Source organism: Balaenoptera musculus, chromosome 2, assembly GCF_009873245.2.
Source record: "Balaenoptera musculus isolate JJ_BM4_2016_0621 chromosome 2, mBalMus1.pri.v3, whole genome shotgun sequence".
Taxonomy (NCBI): Eukaryota; Metazoa; Chordata; class Mammalia; order Artiodactyla; family Balaenopteridae; genus Balaenoptera; species Balaenoptera musculus.
In genome coordinates, this window is record NC_045786.1 from 170,908,112 (window position 1) to 170,924,055 (window position 15,944).

General features: G+C 41.8%; 1 protein-coding gene across 1 annotated transcript in view; it reads left to right on the plus strand.

Moving 5' to 3' along the window:
• The first annotated feature begins 725 nt into the window (after nucleotides 1-725).
• EVL (Enah/Vasp-like) overlaps nucleotides 726-15,944 on the plus strand; it is a 163,999-nt gene continuing 148,780 nt past the window's right edge. The window contains exon 1 of the mRNA XM_036842855.1: nucleotides 726-1,254. Coding sequence (XP_036698750.1) covers nucleotides 1,250-1,254 — 5 coding nt within the window. The 5' untranslated portion in view covers nucleotides 726-1,249. The remainder of the gene's footprint in view (nucleotides 1,255-15,944) is intronic.

A 15,944-nucleotide genomic window follows, 5' to 3' on the forward strand; every position in this document is an offset into this window, starting at 1 on the left:
TTTTTTAAAAGGTAGGTACGATTTCATTGTTGCTATGATAGAGGGGAATGGGAGCATTAGTGGCGATACTGAGAAAGCATGACGAACTGTGTCTAATTAGAACTGAGAAGTGAGACTCTGCGGGTTTAGGGTTTCCAGCCAGCTATGAGGATGGCTAACCTTTAGGAAGGTTGGGGATTTAACAACCAGAGAAAACCTGGACGACCTCGTGCAGTCGATGTGATTTTTCACAAGCTGTGGTTTGCAGCCGCCAGGTGGGGCTTTTTTGGACTGGGAGATCCTTCAGCTGTTGATATTGCCTCAAAGATACGACTCCCCGTCCCAGCCTTGTCTCTTTATTTACAAAGAGAGGGGGTTGCTCACTGCCTCGGAGCAGGCTGGGCGCGCCGCAGGGCCGGGGAAGGTGGACTCCTCCGGCCAAGTCGCACGGACGCCGGCGCGCTCAGCTGCCTTTGCAGTTGAGAGAGGCGCCCCGCGCGGGGAGGAGGACACAGCGCTCCACGTGCCGCGCCAGCGCCCCGCCCACTTTGGGCCCTGCCCTCCTCCGCGGCCCCGCCCCTCACGGATCGCGCTTTCTTCTAAGCCCCGCCCCTCTCACATCCGCCAGTCCCACCCCGCTCTCAGCGTTCCTCCCCGCCCCTCACTGAGCACCCTTCCTTCGAAGCCCCGCCCCTTGCGGCCCGGCCGGGCCCTCACGACCCGCCCCCCGAGGTTCCGCCCCGCCCCTCGCAGACCCCGGCTCGGCTCTCCTGGAGGCGCGGGCGGTGGGGCTCCGCGCCTTTTGTGTCGGGCTTGGGCCACCGCGCGCGCTCTCCCCTCAGTTTCGACTCGCGGGCTGACTTCGCCCGCCCGCGCCCTCTCGCTTCTCCGTCGGCGGCCTCGCAGCCGCCCGCGCCCGCCCGGGGACCGCGCTCCGAGTCTCGGGCGGGCGCACGCTCCCCCGGCCGGAGAGACCCGGGCGACGCTCGCCCCCTCCCCTCCACTCCCCTCCCCCCGGCGGCGTGCGCACACGGCGGCCCGGGCACGCGCCCGCCAAGATGGCAGGGGCCGGGGCCCAGCTGTCAGGCGCCGCCGCCGCAGCCCGTCCCCGCAGCTAGCGGCCCGGACGCCAGCCCCGAGAAGATGAGCCCTCGCTGCCCCCCGCAGCCCAGCGAGACGCGGAGCCGCCGCGCCCGGGGCCGGCTGCCCCGCTAACGCCCCGCGCCCCGCGCCGCGCCCCCGGCCCCGCGCGCCCACCCCGGCAGCGACAATGAGGTGAGTCGGCGGGCGCCTGGGCGTGGGGAGGCCGGGCGGGCGGCGTCCGGAGCGCTGGGCGGGCTTCGGGAGCACCGTGGGGGCGTGGGGGACCGTGAGAGGGTCTGGGGGAGTCGGGGTGGGCGGCCTTCTGGAAGCAGCGGGCGGTGCCGGCCTTTGCAGCTCGCGGGAGGCACACGTGGGGGCTGGGGGCCGCGTGGGGAGGCCGACCCCGCGGCAGGTGTGGCCGCGCCCGGCCCGGAGCCCCTCCGGCCTCGCTCCCCGGGGCTCTGTACCCTTGGTCGAAGCCTCCCTGTGCCAGCGCCCAGAGCTTACACGTTAAGTGGTCGTTTCCTTCCACCTGGAGCTCCCTGCCCGCTTTTGCTGCCTTTTTCTTGTCCCCGTCTCCTTTCTTCTTGCACGCCGGTCAAGTGCAAGACCCGCAATGTACCACTTACTGGTTTATCACCCAGCCAGGGGGACTGGTGGTTACCAGTTCGAGAAAAAACATTGCCAGCACCCAGGAGCTCGAAATTCTCTCTCCAGAGGTAACCCAATCCTGACTTTTTGGGGATAATCACGTCCTTGCCTTTTGTCTGTGTGATTTTACCTTCCAAACATATATCCCATAAAAACTATAGTGTCCGTCGTTTCATTTTGACTGTTTTGTGATCTTTATATAAATGAAATACTAATGAAATATATATTGTGTCCGGCTTCTTCACTCAGCATGCTTCTGAGATTCATCCATTATGTCGTAACCGTTGTTCATTTTTATTAATCTATAGTATTCCACTGTATGAAATACTACAATTTAACTATTCTGGTATTGGTAGACATTTGAATTGTTTCTAGCTTTAGGCTATTAATAATAATGCTGTTTTGAGTACTCTTATACATCTCCTGGTACATTCATTTCTGTTGGGTATATACCCAGCAGTGGAACTTCTAGGTCAAAAGGTACCCATATCTTCAACTTCAGGAGATAACACCAAGTTTCCAAAGTGTTTTTGTACCAATTTACACTCCTGCCAGCAAATGTATGAGAGTTCTCGTGCTCCGTGTCCTTGTCAACACTTGTCAACACTTACATTTTAGCCATCCTGGTGAGGTATCCCATTGTGGTTTCGGATTGCAGCTTCTTGCTGACTGATGAGGTTGAACATCTTTTCATGTTTATTTGGTATCCTCTTTTATGAAGTGCCTGTTCAAAAGTGTTTTCTTTTGGGGTTTACATGTCTTTTTCTTCCTAATTTGTAGGAGTTCTATTCCAAAGTCAAGAAGATAGTTTCCTATGACATCTTCTAAAAATCTTACGGTTCTGCCTTTCAAATTAAGATCTACAGTCCACTTGTGACTTTTGTGTAACTTGTGAAAAAGCGGTCAAATTTTATATTTAGCAGAACCATTTATTCAGTACTGTTTATCAGAAAGGTCATCTTTTCCCCAGTGCCACCTTTGTCATCTTCCAGTCTTCCATTTGGGATCATTTCTTTCCATCTGAGGAATACCCTTTAGAATTCCTCATGCAGGTCTGCTGGTGACAAATTCTTACAGTGTTTGTTGGCAAATGTCATTATTTATCCTTCATTTGAAAAAAAAAAACAGATTTATTGAGATATAATTCACATACCATAAAATTTACCCATTTAGAGTATGCGGTTTGGTGGTTTTTAGTATTTTCACAGAGTTATGAAACCCTTACCACAATCTAATTTTAGAACATTTTCCTCCATTTTAGAAGGGTCTTTTCAGTAGTTACAGAATTCCTGGTTTACCGTTGCTTTCTTTTAGCACTTTAAAGATACCTCATTGTCTCTGACTTGGATTGTTTCTGTTGAGAAGTAACTTGTTTGTCGTTCTTTGAAAGTCGTCTTTTTCTCTGGCTGCTTTTAAAATGTTCTCTGTGTTTGGTTTTCAGCAGTTTTTTCTGTGCTGTCCTTAGTATGGATTTTTTTTTTTTTTTTTTTTTTTATAACTTATAACTTAGGGCTTCTTGAGTCTTTGGCTTTATGTCTCTCATTAGTTTTGGAAGTCATGAGCCATTAGGACTTCAAATACTGCTTCTGTCCCATTCTCCCTCACCTTTCCTTCTGGGGCTACCATTATACATGTTAGGCTATTTCACTGTATCTTCCTTCTGTGTTTTCTTAACCTTCCTTCTGTGTTTTCTGTTTGTCTCTTTGTCCTTCATTCTGGTTATCTCCTCACTTATCTTTCCTATCAATTGACTTTTTAATTTCAGTTATTATATATTTTTGATACTTTAATTTCCATTTGCTTTCCTTTTTATAGTTTCCAGCTGTCTGCCAAAATTATCAGTATTGTCTTTCATCTCCTTGAATATATTACGTATAATTATCTTAATGTTTGTCCAATTATGGCAGTATTTGTGAGTCATTTCCAACGTCTGTTTCTCTTGGTTTTCATTCATATTGTCTTACCTCCTTTTGTGCCTAGTTGTTTTTGTTTTTTAATTCCGTGCTGGACATCATATTTGCAGAATTGTTTGTAGAAATAATTTGAGGCCTAAGAAGATGTTTTTCTCTTCCAGAGATAATTCACATTTGCTTTTGTCAGACAAATGGGGCACTTATAATCTGGGGTCACTTGAATGTAGCCTCGAGGAATTGGGCTGTTTCTAAGCTGAGCTTCAATCCTTGTGAGAGCCAGCCTGTTCTGTTCACCTTTAGTGCTCACTTTCAGCTCTTCACCAGGACCTTTACCCTCCAACCTAAAGCCACACTTTTAGGATTCCCTTCAAAGTTGGCAGACATCTCCAGGGGAAAGTAGCCCCAAATACTGAACTCACCTCCCTGAGCCTCTGATAGCCCTTCTTCCTCCAGGCCTCCAAGCAGATATTTATCCTGTTTTTTTCCCTGCTTTTCTAGTTCTTTTCAGCTGGAGGATTGTTCTGATTTACTAAGTTCATGTTTACTGGAAGTAAAAGTCCCTGATGTATGCATGCTAGGAGCAGTTTGTGTCAATATTCAATTTCGGAGGAGACTCAAGCTACCCAGTTACAGAAGCTGTGGAGAATAACAACACCAATTTTTTTGTGTTATAACTATATTAGATCGTTTTAGTTTGTGAAATGTGCTTAGAATCAAGATAACTTTAAGAATAAATCTTTATGTCCTCTTAATATGTAATTAATTGAAAAAAATGGCAGATCATTACTGTAAAGCAGAGGATTTTGGAAGCAGGTGCTTTCCTCTCTTCTTTTAATATTCATTTCTTTCTCCTGTCTTGATTTCCTTAATTGTTTATTTGATAAAAATTACCCCTTTCTTGGCCCGCTTGAATAGAACATTTCATTTTTTGATCAATAATGACATAATAGTATTCTCAGATCCCATTTTGGGGGATCAAATGACAAGGCATGGATATAGAAATGAAAGTTTTTAAATACTTTTTCCAAAATGAGTCATTCAGTTACCCTTTTTCTTTACACAGATTTTTTTTTTTAAACGCTGCTAACAGTTTAACATGGTTCTCTGTTGCAGACTGTTTGTAGTTAAACATCTATACGTGTATATTTACATGTACCTCTTGAGGTACATGGCTTTTGCAAATGGACCTAAATGAGTCGAGGAGATCTGTTCATCATTACCTCTGTTGTCAATTCATTTGATTTGGATATTTATAAGCAATGTGGCTCATCTGTGAAAAATACTTTCTTTTTTGTTCAGTCTGAATTTTTTTAATGAAAATGACACATTTTTCTTGCTAGATAATCTCATGGGAGTACATAGATACGACGTTTTGAAAATGGTCTGAAATGGAGCCTCTAAACTGATGCTTTTCAGGAGTGTCTCAGAAAGACATAGGGCTAGAGATGCATTCTAACAAATAAACTGAACATTTGAGGCACATGTCCACATATTTTAGTTTTGCTAAAATATGTGGACATGGTGAATTATCCAAGTCACTGTTTTGCTGACTTGGATAATTAAGGCTGTGTCTGAGTTTTTCTTAATTTTCTAGACTATTGCCTGAATTCTTATTTCCCTTTTCCTAAGAGACGTTATGTATTCTCATATCTCATTCAGAAATCATTTTTCGAGGCCTTACCGTTGCCTGACACTGGATTAGGTGGTAAGGAGGTAGAAGGGGCCAAACCTCCCCTCCCCCAAATAGTTTCTATTCCTAAAAGATTTACAAAAATTTACTAAATCCCTTTCTGCATCCTTTTTCTACTTAAAAACAAAGATGCCCACATATGCAGTATACAGTATATTTCTGCTTATATACTTTAGTCATTTATCTGTTGGGAAGGTTCTTTTCTGTGAACGTTTTCCCCCTCTGCCTTTTATCTTTTAAAGATTTGATATATAGAAGTTTAAGATTTTTATGTTATCAAGTCATTTTCTTTGTGATTTTTGCATCATTTCTTATGTTTTAGCGTTTGTCTAGTAGTTCGGTAAGTATTAAGTTGTTTTCTCTTTTATATGTAAAAATTTCACAAAAGTTCATCCTTCAAATTGTCTGGAATATGAGGTAAAGATCAAAATTACATTTTTCTAAAAAATTGCTGATCAGATACTTGATTATATTAGTAGATATATGGCAGAGGTATCAGGAATGTTTTCTGAGTTGGATGGCAGAACAAACATGCAGATCCCAAAATCCTCTCCAGGGCTGCATGGTAACATCTGAAGCAGGATCGCCTCCAATCTTCAGAAAGCTTGCCTGCCCCCGCCAGGGCCAGCCTTGTGTGTGTAAGGCATGGCCAGCCTACCATCTCACAGGTCTGGTTATGTGCCAGGGAACTACCTCATCTGGGCCAAGGGCACTTTATCAATTTGGAGTTCTGCAGAATGCAGTGCAATTACAGGGTACAGCATGAGATACCCAATCCCAGACACAGTCTTCACATCCCACAGTTAGCCAGCACTAGCTAACACAAGTACATCTCAGAGCTTATTGCTGCAGGATAGGGGCAGGGGAGCATTCCTCCAGGTATCTTTGAAAGGTGTTTGGGAGACCAGCTATGGGGTTGTGGCGCTTCTGTGTGTGTACCTTCGGCTCTCTTCTGTTGTTCTGTCTGTTTTTAGACCTGTGCCGTTACTATATTTACCTTGCGGGTGATGATTTTTAATATGAGCAACAACATCTTTTTATTAAAGTAATGTCCTTTTGAATTTTGCTGGTTTGGTAGTTTTGTTTGTATCTAGTTACATAAACATAAGAAATTTAAACTTAGTTTTCTAATTGCACATAAATAAGCTACATGAAAATAAATTGGCATTGTTTCACATGAAGATTTTTTTCCCTTTAAAGGTAATCTATATACTACCCAGGTTTGAACCTTGCGGTAGACTATAAGCTTGGTGACTCCGAGTTGAGTGAATGTCATAAGTGCGTTAATAGTGTGATGATAACTTAGAGAAGAGCACTTCCAGCTGATGTCAGGGTGAGGTGGGAAGGACAGTGGTCCCCTCAGCAAACAGCTTTTTCTCTTTCTTAGCCTGAAAGGAGAAGACCTCATAGAAGTGACTTCTAGTGGCAGTTTTTATTTTTCTGGTTTAAATGTAGTATATATTGAATGTGGAGAATTTGAAAACATAAAAAGTATAAAGAAGACAATAAGAATCAGCATTGATCCTGCTGTTTAGGGATAACCCATTAAACATGGGGTATAGTCTCTTTATCTTTTCCATTTGTAAGTGTAACATTTTCACAAAATTGATACTAGACTGTGTATTTGTATTGGGCATTTTACATTCAACATATATGCATTTCCCCTTCGTTAAATGTTCTTTGAAAACATTTAAAATAGCTGCATAATAGTCTATCGGATGATATACCATAATTTATTTACCAGTACCCCAAGTTTGGGACAGTTAGCTTTGTTTTTAGGATTTCATCATTGTAAATAATACGATGATAATGTCTGTAGATAAATCTTAGGGTACGTCTCTGATTAAGTTTAAGTTAGCAGAATAGTAGTATTACTGGAACCAAAGGCTGTTGATAAATTTAAGCAAGAAGAGAGAAAGATAAAGTTAATGAAAAGAACTTTATTCCTGGTCTTAAATTGGAGGTTCCCCTCCCAAAAAGCAAAGGACTAGGAAAGGAATCAGAAGTAAATGGTGTGGTTGCATCTGCGTGCCAGTTGGGGGAGCCCTGTTCTCAAGTCCTCTGTAGCTCCTGTGTTTGAAGATGGATTGTCTATCTTTGTCTTTAAGGCTGTGGGAAAGGCATCTTCTGCTTCTGGGTTTGGACTTAACGTAGGAATGTGAATGACCTTTTTCTTTTTATAATATTGAGTTAGGCCACATTTGTCCCTTGTATTCTAAACAGCCTGGGTTTTTAGAGTCTAATAGACCTGGATTCTGCCCCAGAGCCACTCCTCACCAGCTGACTGACTTTGAGCAAATTACTTAACCTTTATGAACTGACACTTTTCTCAAATATAAATGAGGATAACCCTACTTCTTTCTCAGGGTTTTGTGAGGATCAAATGAGAATATGTAGAAAGTTCTCGGCTTACGGTGGTCAGTAAAGGTTAGCTGTTTACTTCCCCCACCTCAATTTGTTATGTCTGTGAAGGAGATGAACCCGGAAAGATCTGGGACAATTCTGATTGCAGATATTCTGCCCTTTTGTCAGATTGCTATATAAGTTCTCTACCATATGTGATAATTTTTTGGTTTAGAAACCACAGTTGCTATTGATGCTTCAACTTCTAAAAATGATTCAGGGCCATTCTCTGTAAAAGAGGCAAAATAGAACTACTGAAATAAATACAAAACAGGAGGCATGTTATTTTGGGGTAGAGGAGATTATTGTACCGGGAAATTTAGATTAAGAAATAGTTACTGCAGTTGAGCAGTTAGCTGTGAAAGTCATGGAGGTGGTGGCAGAAAGGGCAGTGGGAGCCAATGTGACACGTTTTCTGAGTGTCTTAGGGGAAATGGGCAACATCCCTTAGGGCTTGGTTTTGGAAGCCTCTTACTCACCTTCTCCAGTCCTTCCCCCTTGTCATATATCTGCCCTGGGCCCCTCTGTAAAGCTTCCAGCACCTTAAACACTCTGGGTGCTGCCCTCCTCTCCGGGCTCTCTCTGTGGAGCTGTGTCTATTGCTCTGATCTTGTCTTCTTCATTCTCCTCCAGAGGATCCTTAAGTAAGAAAAGGTCTGGTGGACTAATTCATGAGTTGACCAGAGTTCAACTACTTCCTTTTCCTCTTCACCTTGCTAAGTTCTTAGCCTTCAAATCTTAGCTTAAATGTCACTTCCTCAGGGAGGCGGTCCTTGACTCCGACCCTGGCTGATGGCCCTTCCCGATTATTTGCCTCTGTGGCATTCCATATTTCCTCTTCTGTTATTTTATTTTATTTTATTTTTGGCTGCGTTGCGTGGCATGTGGGATCCTAGCTGCCTGACCAGGGATCGAACCCATGCCCCCTGCATTGGAAGCACGGAGTCTTAACCACTGGACCGCCAGGAAAGTCCCTCTGTTACTTTTTTATATTTATAATTACTTATCTTTTTCCTCCTATACTTCATAAAGGATTATGCTTGTTTCCATCTCTTTTGGGTCCCTAGAGCCTAGCGCTGTGCCTGGCAGTTGGTAGATGCTTAGTGAATATTGATGCTGCCACTTGTACATAAAATAAGTAGTAAATCATGACATTCATTCTGCCTTGTCATGGCTCCTTCCAAGTACCACATTCAAGGCAGCCCCCAAGTGAGTGAAGCTGGCATCCAAGATGAAAACTCTTTCATTATGTGCTTAATGAGTTAATGAATTACTGGGTGACAGTGCTTTCATCTGGTGTTTCCGTACCACTACCAGGAGACAGGATTTGTTTATTGATGTGTGGATGGATTTTTTTTTCCTGAATTTTCTTTGTAAGGACATTGTGCACTGTAACTCCTGATGTCCCTGAGGTTTCTCAAACTTTAATGTGCATAGGAATCCCTGTGTGTATGTCCTTCCAAAATGCAGATCCCAGGCCCCATTGCCAGGGATGGAGGAATGCTTTTCAGAAATCTTTTTTTTTTCCTTTTTTTATTAATAGACTTTATATTTTAAAACAATTTTAGAGTTATGGAAAAATTGAGCAGATAGTACAGAGAGTTCCCATACACTCTCCACATATATAGTTTCCCCTGTTATTAATATCTTACGTGGTACATTTGTTATACTTAGTAAACTAATATTGATACAGTGTTATTAACTGAAGTCCATAGTATATTCAAGTTTTCTTGTTTTTCCCTAACGTCCTTCTTCTGTTCCAAGGTCTGATCCAGGATACCACATTACATTTAGTTGTTAAATCTCCTTAGATCCCTCTGCTGTGGGTAGTTTTTCAGACTGTCTTTAATTTTTGAAGACCTTGACTATTTTGAGGAGTACTTGTTTAGGTATACTGTAGGATGCCCTTCTGTTGGAATTTATTTCATGTTTTTCTCATGGTTAGCCTGGGGTTGTTAAGTTTCAGGCAGGAAGATCACAGAGATAAAGTGACATTCCATTCCATGTTACAGAGGGTACATACTGCAGCGTGATTTATCACTGTGGATGTCGACCTTGATCACCTGGCTGAAGCAGTGTTTGTCAGGTTTCATCACTGTAAAGTTACTCTTTTATTCCCCTTTTCATGCTGTCTTCTTTTCAAGACAGTCACTGTTCATAGCTCACACTTAAGGAGTAGGGAGTTACGCTCCTTCTGATGAGCGCTTTCTAAATTTTTATAATTAAGTATTTATTTTTGTGTATTAGAAGAAAATCAGTGCACCAAATTAGTGGTATTTTAACTGGGTTCCCCAGAAAACTGTACCCGAGATGAAGGCTCCTGTGTGTTTGGAGGAGAGCACAGGATTGATATTTGTGGGGGCCGAAGGGGTGATATCCATCAGCTACTGTCTCCATTTGGCAAAGGATTGCTCTGCAGGGCATTAATTGCCCCTGTACATGGTGATGTTCTCAGTGGGTACTGAGAGGGCTCATGTGGCAGCCCCCTGGGGCCGCAGCAGGGACTGGACACAGGTCAGAGCCCGGGCAAAACTGGTTGCCTCAGGGGTGGCTAGAATACGAAACAGGTAAGGCAGGAGGAGCTGAAATGATGCAGACTAGGTGCTTAATGCACGTGATTTTGTGGGGATTACTTCTTTTTTAAAAAATTTTTTTTTTACTCACTGCTTCTTGATTTTCAGTCATAGCTCGAAAGTTTTCTGTGATACCAGGTTGAATTCACCTATGTTTTTTCTAGTAGTTGTACAGTTTCTTTTCTTTTTTCTTTTTCAAACATTTAAATCTTTGATCCATTTGGAATTAAATATATGGTGTGAGAGCTGGATCCGATTTTAGCCTTTTCCATCTGGTTTTTCAGTTATCCCAATACCCCTTATTAAAAATTTCATTTTCTGGGACTTCCCTGGTGGTGCAGTGGGTAAGACTCCACACTCCCAATGCAGGGTGTCCAGGTTCGATCCCTAGTCAGGGAACTAGATCCCACATGCATGGTGCAACTAAGAGTTCGCACATGCCGCAACTAAGGCGCCCATGTGCCACAACTAAGGAGCCCGCCTGCCACAACTAAGGAGCCCATGTGCCGCAACTAAGGAGCCAGCGAGCCACAACTAAGGAGCCCCCTGCTGCAACTAAGACCCAGCACAACCAAATTAATTAATTAATTATTTTAAAATTCCATTTTCTCCCAGTGTTTTGAGATTCTGTCCTTTGTCATATTTAATTAATTTGACCTATTTCTGGATTTTCTATTATGTTCCATTGGTCTGCATTTATTCATGTGTCAATACCTCGCTTTTGATTAAAGAGGTTCTACAATGTGTTTTAATATTTAGTAGGGCTAATACTCTCTTACTGCTCCAGTGAGTTGATTTTAAAGAAAAAGATTAATAGCACTCATGTTAAACAGATATGACAAAAATCATGAATGACCAAACAGTGCTTTAATCCAAGGGAACAAATCCAGAATGGCATGAGTCAGGCATCTGTCTGCCCCTCGGGGAGAATTCTCACTTATAACATGACATGTGTGGCTTTTGAATATGACTCCGAGGAGGCATCTGTGAGGCTGGAGGACACTTACAGGCAATGTGACCCCTCGGGCTAGGATTGTCGGCACAGTCGAGGCACCCCCTCGGTCACTCTTCCTCCAAAGTATTAATGAAACTGGTTTATTTTGGAGGGTTTTGACCTGTAAAAACTACTCATTTGTCAAACCATAGAAAGTTAGATTCAGAAACTTAGAAATTCTCTAAGTCCAGTGGTTTTTAACCCTCACTGGGCATCAGAAACAGTTGAAAAGGCCCTCTTCCCCACCCTCCGCCTGATGCCCGGGCCCTACCTTAGGGAGTCCATTAATCCGGGATGAGGGGTTTTGTTGTTGTTTCATTTGAGATCTCTAGGTTATTTAAGTGTGCAGCCACAGTTAAGAACTGCTGACCTAGGCTTGAGTTTCAAGACGGGGGCTGGTTTATTTGGAATGTAGTAAGTGCTCAATAAATGTTTGTTGACTAACGCATGAGCCCCCTATTTCTCAGATGAGAAAATGGACACAGACTCCAGAGGCCACTTGCCTAGGCCTCACAGGCAGTGAGGTGTTAGGGGCATGAAGCTCAGATTTCTTGTCTCACAGTTCTGGTCTTATTTTTCACTCTTCTTCACCCATGGTTTCCTCTTTAGTTATAGGCAGAAGTAGGCAAGAACATTTGCTCTCTTGATTCGTGGGTTCATTTTTATGACCTCAACCCTAGTTCCTCCTATTCAGTGCAGCAAAAACTTGGGAATGAGCCTGAGACTTTGTAGTGAGACAGCTGGACTATACTGAAATTTCAGCCTGCATTCAGTGTCAGCCCACCTCTAGGTAGGGATCAGGGGGAGACAAGAGAGGAGGAGCAGGGACACCAGGGACTGCCATTCCTTGTGTATCCGTGGTGTGTCAGGCTCTGTGCCTAGGAGTTTTCAGCTCTCTCAGTTTTTGAAGGGAGCTCCATGCCTCCAGCCATAAGGCGTGTTAGATTTTAGATTACAGTGCATGATGACATTACTTTTGATTAATGCTTTGTTTGAATTCGGGCTTTATGGTTTTCTGTCAGTCAGCAGTAATGCCTAATCTCTATTTTCTCACACTCCACATTGCTTCATCCCCTAATTTGGTTAGTCCCCTGGGAAAAACGCAAATTTCAGAACTGCAGAAGTTGTAGAGACCAACCAGAGAAGACTTGAATTAAATTATGAGTGATTTATGTTAGAAAGTTGCCGTTTGGTTCAGTTTTAAACACGTTAAGTTGTATTGTATTGGGGGATTCTACTTCTGGCAGTGTTTTAGTCCTATTAAGAGCAAGAAAAGGTGAAATGTTAAAAAATAACATCACAATGAAAAGACATAGACTGGCTGAATGGATACAAAAACAAGACCAGTATATATGCTGTCTACAAGAGACCCACATCAGACCTAGGGACACATACAGACTGAAAGTGAGGAGATGGAAAAAGATATTCCATGCAAATGGAAATCAAAAGAAAGCTGGAGTAGCAATTCTCATATCAGACAAAATAGACTTTAAAATAAAGACTATTACAAGAGACAGAGAAGGACACTACATAATGATCAAGGGATCCATCCAAGAAGAATATACAACAATTGCAAATATTTATGCACCCAACATAGGAGCACCCCAATACATAAGGCAGATACTAACAGCCATAAAAGAGGAAATCGACAGTAACACAATCATAGTAGGGGACTTTAACACCCCACTTTCACCAATGGACAGATCATCCAAAATGAAACTAAGGAAACACAAGCTTTAAATGATACATTAAACGACATGGACTTAATTGATATTATAGGACATTCCATCCAAAAACAACAGAATACACATTCTTCTCAAGTGCTCATGGAACATTCTCCAGGATAGACCATATCTTGGGTCACAAATCAAGCCTTGGTAAACTTAAGAAAATTGAAATCATATCAAGTATCTTTTCCAACCACAACGCTATGAGACTAGATATCAGTTACAGGAAAAAACTATAAAAAATACAAACACATGGAGGCTAAACAATACACTACTTAATAACCAAGAGATCACTGAAGAAATCAAAGAGGAAATCAAAAAGTACCTAGAAACAAATGATAATGAAAACATGACGACCCAAAACCTATGGAATGCAGCAAAAGCAGTTCTAAGAGCGAAGTTTATAGCAATACAATCCTACCTTAAGAAACAAGAAACATCTCAAATAAACAACCTAACCTTACACCTAAAGCAATTAGAGAAAGAAGAACAAAAAAACCCCAAAGTTAGCGGAAGGAAAGAAATCATAAAGATCAGATCAGAAATAAATGAAAAAGAAATGAAGGAAACAATAGCAAAGATCAATAAAACTAAAAGCTGGTTCTTTGAGAAGATAAACAAAATTGATAAACCATTAGCCAGACTCATCAAGAAAAAAAGGGAGAAGACTCAAATCAATAGAATTAGAAATGAAAAAGGAGAAGGAACAACTGACACTGCAGAAATACAAAGGATCATGAGAGATTACTACAAGTAACTCTATGCCAATAAAATGGACAACCTGGAAGAAATGGACAAATTCTTAGAAATGCACAACCTTCCGAGACTGAACCAGGAAGAAATAGAAAATATGAACAGACCAGTCACAAGCACTGAAATTGAAACTGTGATTAAAAATCTTCCAACAGACGGAAGCCCAGGACCAGATGGCTTCACAGGCGAATTCTATGAAACATTTAGAGAAGAGCTAACACCTATCCTTCTCAAACTCTTCCAAAATATAGCAGAGGGAGGAACACTCCCAAGCTCATTCTACGAGGCCACCATCACCCTGATACCAAAACCAGACAAAGATGTCACAAAGAAAGAAAAGTACAGGCCAATATCACTGATGAACATAGATGCAAAAATCCTCAACAAAATACTAGCAAACAGAATCCAACAGCACATTAAAAGGATCATCCACCATGATCAAGTGGGGTTTATCCCAGGAATGCAGGGATTCTTCAGTATACGCAAGTCAATCAATGTGATACACCATATTAACAAATTGAAGGAGTAAAACCATATGATCATCTCAATAGATGCAGAGAAAGCTTTCGACAAAATTCAACACCCATTTATGATAAAAACCCTCCAGAAAGTAGGCACAGGGGGAACTTTCCTCAACATAATAAAGGCCATATATGACAAACCCACAGCCAACCTCGTCCTCAGTGGTGAAAAACTGAGACCATTTCCACTAAGATCAGGAACAAGACAAGGTTGCCCACTCTCACCACTATTATTCAACATAGTTTTGGAAGTTTTAGCCACAGCAATCAGAGAAGAAAAAGAAATAAAAGGAATCCAAATTGGAAAAGAAGTAAAGCTGTCACTGTTTGCAGATGACATGATACTATACACAGAGAATCCTAAAGATGCTACCAGAAAACTACTAGAGCTAATCAATGAATTTGGTAAAGTAGCAGGATACAAAATTAATGCACAGAAATCTCTAGCACTCCTATACACTAATGATGAAATATCTGAAGGTGAAATTAAGAAAACACTCCCATTTACCATTGCAACAAAAAGAATAAAATACCTAGGAATAAACCTACCTAAGGAGACAAAAGACCTGTATGCAGAAAATTATAAGACACTGATGAAAGAAATTAAAGATAATACAAATAGATGGAGAGATATACCATGTTCTTGGATTGGAAGAATCAACATTGCGAAAATTACTACCCAAAGCAATCTACAGATTCAATGCAATCCCTATCAAACTACCACTGACATTTTTCACAGAACTAGAACAAAAAATTTCACAATTTGTAAGGAAACACAGGAGACCCTGAATAGCCAAAGCAATCTTGAGAAAGAAAAATGGAGCTGGAGGAATCAGGCTCCCTGACTTCAGACTATACTACAAAGCTACAGTAATCAAGATAGTATGGTACTGGGACAAAAACAGAAATATAGATCAATGGAACAGGATAGCAAGCCCAGAGATAAACCCATACACATATGGTCACCTTATCTTTGATAAAGGAGGCAAGAATATACAGTGGAGAAAAGACAGCCTCTTCAATAAGTGGTGCTGGGAGAACTGGACAGGTACATGTAGAAGTATGAAATTAGAACACTCTCTAACACCATACACAAAAATAAACTCAAAATGGATTAAAGACCTAAATGTAAGGCCAGACACTATCAAACTCTTAGAGGAAAACATAGGCAGAACACTCTATGACATAAATCACAGCAAGATCCTTTTTGACCCACCTCCTAGAGAAATGGAAATAAAAACAAAAATAAACAAATGGGACCTAATGAAACTTAAAAGCTTTTGCACAGCAAAGGAAACCATAAACAAGATAAAAAGACAGCCCTCCGAATGGGAGAAAATATTTGCAAATGAAGCAACTGACAAAGGATTAATCTGCAGAATTTACAAGCAGCTCATGCAGCTCAATATCAAAAAAACAACCCAATCCAAAAATGGGCAGAAGACTTAAATAGACATTTCGCCAAAGAAGATATACAGATTGGGACAATCTGAGATGTCTCTCATTAATCATTAGAGAAATGCAAATCAGAACTACAATGAGATATCATCTCACCAGTCAGAATGGCCATCATCAAAAAATGTACAAACAATAAATGCTGGAGGGGGTGTGGAGAAAAGGGAACCCTCTTGCACTGTTGGTGGGAATGTAAATTGAT